General features: G+C 47.6%; 1 protein-coding gene across 1 annotated transcript; it reads left to right on the top strand.

Annotated features, from left to right (window-relative positions):
* Positions 1-1740: 1740 nt before the first annotated feature.
* PHALS_03647 (uncharacterized protein) lies at positions 1741-2036 on the top strand (the record flags this gene model as incomplete). Its single annotated transcript, XM_024717896.1, has 2 exons — positions 1741-1831; positions 1903-2036. The coding sequence occupies 2 exons, from the start codon at positions 1741-1743 to the stop codon at positions 2034-2036; spliced, it is 225 nt and encodes a 74-aa protein (XP_024583348.1).
* Positions 2037-7891: the final 5855 nt, after the last annotated feature.

Below are 7891 nucleotides of genomic sequence, written 5' to 3'. Positions count from 1 at the left end.
TTCTATCGTCGCAAGATGATCTGCCCAATCTTCTCCAAGGTACGATACTTGACAGCGTGACGAATCTTCCAAGGTTCAATTTTGTCGCTGGCTCCATCAGCTTGAGCTCTTCCAGCAGTCGTCATTAACTGCTTGGTTCCCATTACTTTCATCAATGACTTCCAAAAATCCGCTTGTAAACTTTGAATCCCGATCGCTGATGATAACTGCGGGCAATCCATGATGGCTAACGACTTCATCGAAAAATAATCTGGCTATACTTGGCACATCAGCAGTTGACTGCGTTGGAATGTATTTGGCACGTTTGGATAGTTTGTCGACTGCTGCATCAAAGTTTAAACACATATCGTTTTATCTTAAACAAATATGAGCGCACATGGGAAATGTGATAACGGGCTAATCCCTCGCCGCATATGATCGGCGAGGGATTAGCCGGTGTCTACCCTGCTTTAGAAATATGGACTTCATTTTAGGCCTTATAAAAGTAACGGCACTACGGTAACCTAGATACGCGCTTCACAATGAAATTCTGGTGAACTTTGCTCAAAATTTTTGGCACTAGATTTAACATACCCACTGTCGATGCTAAATAGATAGCCAGACGAAACGCATCAATCGCGTGAATGCGTACATGAAGCAAGGGTCTTTTGTCGAGAGACAAATAAAATGCTCTTTCGTTTCCAGTTGACGCTGAATTGCCAGATCACGGCTCTGCAGACTCGCACCTGATACTCGAACATGGCTTAATTGATTTCCGTATTCTGATGAAACCGCCACGAAGTAGTCTCGGACTTGGCGGAAGAGGGATCGCCTAAAACTTAGGCTTGATAATACAAACCCTGCCGCACTTTGAAACAAATTGAAAATTTTACCTGACTATTGAAAGTCATGCGCCGATTGCACAACGCATTGGCTGAGGGCCAGGGTGCGAAAAAGCGATGCGAAAATGGAAGGCCATGATGTGAAAAGCGATACGTAAATTCCAGAGACCGACGGAATACAGCATTTTTCTATAGTGAGCTAAATGGTATTTCCAAACGTTGCTGCCTATCTCACGTACGATATTCGGGTTTACAAACCAAGTTGCGCTCATAACTGGTCGTGATCGGAAATGAGTTGAATGACACCTTTCGTAAGTTTAAAATTTTGACGTTAGCTGCACAATCATGCTCACATAAATATGCAGGGCCGATGTCAGCATCTACCTCGACGTGTTCGTCTATGCTACTCATTTACAAAGTTTGGCAATTAAGTCAGACGTCCTCGCCACTGAGACGGGTTTGCATGTCACAAATTTGTTGTGGTGACGTGCCTTCTTTACCTAACGAATACAATAAATCTCGGGACTCTTGCCATTATTCTGTACCGAGGATCGTGTTCGGTGGAAAGTACAAATTTATTTAGCTGCTGGTTCTCTGAGCGGTACTTCTAAAGTAGGATGACTTGAAAAATCAAATAGCGCCCGCGAAGCCCCATTCGAGCAAACATTTCGCACTCTGCCCGAGCGTAAAGCCGGTATGCAATGACGCGCAAGGGCTTTGTCGCAGCATGGAGAGCTGTTTTGCTTGATAAGCCAAATTAGTAATTAGGACGATATTTCGTCTGGAGCGACAACTTCAATGCTTGTAGCGCCTATCATACGCTTGATGTGCCAGATTTAATCTGTTGCTTATGTGCGGAACCTCGTCGTCAGTAAGCCTCGTACAGAGAGAGACGTTCCGCGTTCACTTAACATCTTTTATGTGTGCGGCAAGTGTCCCGTTAATGCGAAAAACATCTTCTTTGTCGCACAAGTTACATAATTGGAGGCTTAACGAGCGCGTCCGACGCGGTAGGATCTGGCTAATTCATGGATGTTACACGTAGTTCCTCAGTTGCTGACAGTGTCGTTGTAAATGCTAGCCAGAATCTATGGTCATATGAATAATCGACGCCCCGCAAGCCGACGTCTCTCTTTGAGGTTGATATACATAAATGTACGAGCTCCTACGCAGGACCGATCAACAGAGACCACGCGAGTGAATATCGATTGCTAATAGGAACAGAGAGATGAGCTCGTTCATTCTACGTTAGAACGACTTCAATTGAATTCGACCCAAATGAGAGCGACTCTATCAAAGATAGGAAGGGACTAACAGATGACGTTTGTTTGTCACTGATAGCAACGAACTGGACTTTGCATAGCTGTAGAAAGCTCCGATACCAATGCTGGTACCGTATCCGTGCGTTCGCTACGGACACACTGGTTGAAGTGTCGAATGCTCTGTTAAGCTTCCAGATAAACATTGAGAATGTAACGGGATTAAGTGTTCCCAAAGCGGAACGAAGTTACACGTACCCTTGTATGAAAGGGCGGGTCACACAAGATAATGTGACCGTACAAAGGTGTTAAATTCACAAGGTGGTTCAATCACTCAATGGTGTCGCTTCACCGTAACAAGAAGCCACTACGTGGCAGGACTGCCAGTTGTAATGCATATCTATTAGGTATCACTATATTAATTAGAAAACCCTAAGGTTTTAGATATTAGCGGCTCAGCCGCAAACTAAAACAATTAGATACACCCTTAATTTTGAACGGCAGAGAGTCTTTACCTTGGCTAAGGTTTAAAGTACTCCTGGAGGTAGCGAATTGCGATCCGCTATACTCGTACTGGTTCTTGTAAAGAACCTAATGGTAATGCCCTTAGTAAAGTGTCTCTAACCATAGAGCTACGACAGCCCCGCTGCACTTGGTAGCACTTGTATTCAATATACGCCTGAGTCGTTACGACTTATCCTCTGTGAGGATGGAAGGATACTCCTATTTGCCCCAGGGCATGCATGACGGGCTAAATAAGCTGATGTCCCCGCTGGGCCCTGAAGGCGCAGAGAACTTTGTTGCGCAAGGGCCCGAGGCGATAAGCGCGCGCCTTGAGGCGTTTTGAAAGTATGAAAATTCTCTGTTAAAGCATTTACAGCAGAAACTGTCAGCTTCGACTGCGTCCGTGACGCCGCCGTCAACGCCGGATTATTCTTTCCGAACCAAGCCGCTCATGGTGAGCGTAAGAACTGATGAGGGTAAGTATAGAGAGAATCTTTTGCTTTGGGTGAGAGAGGCCGAAACGGCTATGGCATCCGCCATGGTCCAAAACGAGCAACAGCGCGTGGCGCTAGCTATCTTCAAGCTCTGGGGCCGAGCGCAAGAATAGGCACTCTCGTGCGGTGCTTCTGTCAGAGCTGCCTCTCCCTCCTGGAAAAAGCAGAAGCGTCAGTTTAAGCGAGTGTTCTCGCCGCCTAATCTGGCATATCGCGTGCAGTCGCGTTTCCAAGAGTGGAGAAGAAGAATCACCATCATTGCTGGGATGGCAGCCGATCCTCTCCCCGTGGCGGTCGCAGTGACCGTCTTTATCGAGGACTTTCGCACTGGCGTGGCCAGTATGGAAATCTTCCGTGTGCATTGGTCTTCTTTTTAAGAATCGGTGAACATGGCATTTAATGGCGAATTCAACTTCAAGTCGACACAACTTGGTTGGAATGCACACCCTTAGAGCTCGTGGAATGGATCTGAGCCAATGGATATCAGCTATGCTGAGAAAGAGGAAAGAGAGCTCCGAGCGGCCGAGCAGGGCTTGATCACCCGACTGTGTTTTGTCTAAGGAGACCCCCATCACCGTCGGACTGGTTGTTTCGTGCGCAAGGTGCGTAAAAGTTCGTCAAAGCGAAGTCCCACTTCAAACCAGAATGGTTTGTTGCGGGGAAACGAGAACACCCAATAGGCGCGAGGCGCCCTACTGGGGAGATCTGAGATCTGTTGAGCCTCAAAGAGGTAGCGAAAAGCAGAGCCCAGCCCCGAAGAGCTTCGCGCTCTTGAACACGGAGCGTGTATGAAAGCCGGGATTGCTGGTCGCGAAAGCAACCGTGAAGGGCCTTGAGAAGCCATGGATAATCCTCATCGACTCCGGGATGTCGGGTTATAATGCTTGACGCTCCACGATCGAAGGAAGTCAGCTGTATGCTGAAGCGCTGGAAGCGCGGTCAAGTGGCACCATCACTGTTCGCTTAGCAACGAGGACTTGTATCACTGTGCCGAGGGTCTTTGTGGACCTCGGTCTCAGGTATCTTGACTTTGAAAGCGTGAAACACCGCTTAGTCTTAGACTTGGATTCAAGGTATGACCTCATCCTTGGTGCGGCATGGCTGGAACACCATGAGCTAAGGATCGATTGAAGAGCGAAGACTTTGGGCGCTACGCGCACGTCTCTTGGTGGAGCTTTGGTGAGTCATGAACCCACCACTACCATGAGAAAAAAAACTATAGGCGCGGGCACTGGACCGGGACAGTCAACGTGCTGGAGATCGGAGTATCCGAGTTGTCGAACACCGAAGAAGTATCGGACAGTAGTCCCGAGCATGGCTCGCGGGCTAAACGTGGAGTGGCACGTCAACCACTGAGCACTGTACAAGTATCAAAGTCGTTGTTGCATGCCAAGAGTGGCATGGTTGGCCAAGGCCAAAGTATCGAGGGCGAGGCCCCAGTGATGCACGTGGAGTGGCAAGTAATCCACTGAGCACTGCTCACGTTACGAAGCAGCTGCTGCTTGCCAATAGTAGAATGTTCGGACGAGGCCCAAGGCATCATTGGCAAGACGTAAAATATCTTTGAGGAGTCTCACTGCAAGACGCCGGGTGTCCACCCTGACCTAGGATTTTATTACCGTAGACGATCTCGCACAGCTATAAACCCTCGTCAACGGTATGACGGGGTGGAAATTGTAACGTCAACCTCAAGGCTGTTTCTGCTGTGGAGGACCCTCTTGAGCTAGACAAGATGTCCCTCAAAGATTTCGGCGGTGCCTTGAAGGCAGGCGAATTGCCGAAGTGGTCTTTATACGACCGGAGTAGGAGATCAACTCGTCATCGCTTCTGGATGAAAGTGTCCTGGAGGTCACCAAGAGGGTGCTGAGCACACGCAGTGGATCTTCAGTCCTGAAAAAATCCTCGGATCCGTACTATCCTTTAATAAAAGAATTGCAAGACGTCGTCCCCAAAGACCCACCGTCGGCCCTACCTCCCGACCGAGGTGTGCGTCATGAGATCGATCTGGCTCCGGGAACCAAATACTTCGTAACACGCCAATGGCTCCTGCCCAAGGAGCAAAGGGATATCATTAACGGCTTCTTCCGTTCGAAGCATGCCTCAGGAATGGTGCGTGAGAGCAAGTCTCCTCATACGACACCATAATTAAGCTCGAAGCTGCCATCATTTCGGCATCGACGCCGATTCCTAGAAAGGCACTATCACGTGGAACGCCTTGTGGGTCGACGTCGTTGACTTAATCTTGTGAAGGGGCGGGGATACCCAGACTCCGAGAACTCGTGGGAGTTTGAGGTGACGCTGCCCAGACATCGTAGACGCTTATGATCAGAAGGATCATGACGCTTCGCGTCGTCGTGCGCCCCACGCTTCTCGGCAGTAGTCCGGGATCCGGAGGACCATGAACTGAGGTCAAACTATGGCCTTGAGCTGCTGCGGTCGTAGACTCACCCGTTTGAGAAATCACAGGGGTAGCGGGAGCGCGATGGATCTTTCCGTAGGTCACAGAGCGACAATACGCAGAAAGTCGGCGTTGCGCCTTGAGTTTGGCAAACTCAAATCAAAGATGGCGTTCTAGACTCTCGTCCACATCCTTGTGATTCCGCTGTATGTTTCACAGCGAGGAAAGTTTTCGGTGCCGCCGCACCCATCGCTTAAAGGGCATTTAATCATCTGCAGTGATTTTGCCAGGGGTGAGCAGTACAGGAATAGTTCGCATTGCGGGTAAAGGAGCGCCTCCTCTATGAGCTTCAAGTTTAGCGCGGTAACTTTCCATTTAGATTTCTTGCGGGTACTAAAAAGCGAGCTCGGAGAGCTTCCCGCTGGTCAAGCTCATCTTGTGTAGTGGTCCTAGGCCCAAGTTTGTAGACGCCTGACGATCGAGTGATCGCGTCTTTTCCTTTAATAGCGGGGTCCGCCGATCGGATACCATATTTTACACGAGGGTCTATGACTGAACGTGGATACGAGCGCATGGAAGCCGCCCTGCGGGCAGCCTTCAACTGCTGCTCCTATCCCTTGTGGATGCGATTGGTAATAATAGCACCTTCCCTTTTTCGTCTTCCCATGCTGGAAAAGGAGTGTTCGACTCGTTGTCAACTTCCTTCAAAACCATGAAGAGGAAATCTGTCGCTCGAGGCGGGCGCGGCGGTGGCGCTCTGTTGCCGAGGGTTTATGATGTGCTTCTTGTGAAACCGCGGACGTACGGTCCGAGATGCAAAGAAGGTTTTTGCCTGCGGGTGCCCTCAGAGCCAGCTAGGCTGGGTGTTTTGAGTGTCGTAGACACAGAGCTCATAGAGCGGAGAGTGTTCAAGGTTGTGTTTATGAGCGTAACGTTGCTCAGACACGCGAGAGTCGACAGTTAAATGTGAATTGTTGGTATTCACAATTTTGATGGGGGAGGATGTAAGATGGTTACATGTATCCAGAGGGTAACGGAGTTACACGTATATTTGTATGAAAGGGCGGGTCACACAAGATGGTGTGACCGTACAAAGGTGTGGATTATACAAATGTTTTAATCAAACAATGGTGTGGCTACACCGTCACAAGAAGCCACTACGTGGCAAGACTGCCAGTAGTAATGCATATTTATTAGAGGAAACTAAGGTTCTAGATATAGGCGGCTCAGCCGCAACTAGAACGATTAAATACACTTTCAGTTTCAAGCGGAAGATCGTCTTTACCTTGGCTAAGGTTATAAGTACTCTTGGACGTAGCGGATTGTGATTCGCTACACTCGAACTGGTTCTTGTAAAGAACGTAATGTCGGTGACCTTAGCAATCTTCCTCTAAGCAAAGAATTACGGTAGCTCCGCTGCAGAGAAATTCTACAGCATGGAATGCCGTTGGTCTTAAAAGACAAGAATCTCTCATCCTGTACGAGCGCGATCACTAGTCTCTGGTTGACTAACTGTGTTACACAAAAATATCCTCCAAAATGCTATGACTTCTTTCGAGCATCGACTGTCTTCGGGGGCTTAACAAAATATAAAAAATATTTCCCCAGTCTAAATTTTCTGGTCTGGCCATTGAAGACGAGAAATTCAAATCGTTTTGTAGCTACGCTTGCCCTGCCATGAGCAAGATGCTGCACATCATTTGTAGCACTCCGCTCTCACACGGGTAATGCTGTATCTCAGTTTGTTTTGTAGGTTGAGGTCTTTTATAACTAATAAACACAGTACTACTTAATGTTAAGTTTGGCGTACTTACTGCACGTGCTATTTAATATACATGGTAAAAATCCACTCTTTTACTTAATCAGAACCGATCATTTGCCTACCAGAACATGTTTGACGACGACATATTTTCACTCTGTTCTTCATGATGCAGCAACTGCTGCACTTACAATTAAAGCTCATTGTCTGTATCCTCTCAACAATTTTTCTCACCATACGTTTACTCAAGAGCAGATTTAATCTAGACAGTATCTTCCACAAAAATCAAATTTCATTGGCGTGACGATTAGCGCGTCGATCAAAGAGCCTACAGCATATCATGTATTAAAGGTTTCTTTCAAGACTAATTAAAGTCTGTTATTGTGCAAAATTATGCAAATTTTCATAAACCTAAACTCTAAATGTAAAAAGTGAGCTGACCTCTTCAACACAACTCATCAGTACTTCCTTACGAAAAGATATTTAGATGTCGTCCCACCCAAGATGCTGGTGCGACGATCTTTGGCTACCATTGCGCAATTTGCCGTGGAGATCGACACTTAAGCACTTTCCTATTCAATTACAAAACCATGTCGAAGCTCGATCGTGCCGTGTACGACCAATACATGACCCTTGAAATCTCCGCTGATGTCACA

This window comes from Plasmopara halstedii, assembly GCF_900000015.1.
Source record: "Plasmopara halstedii genome assembly, contig: Scaffold_2386, whole genome shotgun sequence".
Taxonomy (NCBI): domain Eukaryota; phylum Oomycota; class Peronosporomycetes; order Peronosporales; family Peronosporaceae; genus Plasmopara; species Plasmopara halstedii.
Note: the sequence above shows the minus strand (reverse complement) of the source record. Positions and strands in the feature narration are given on the sequence as shown.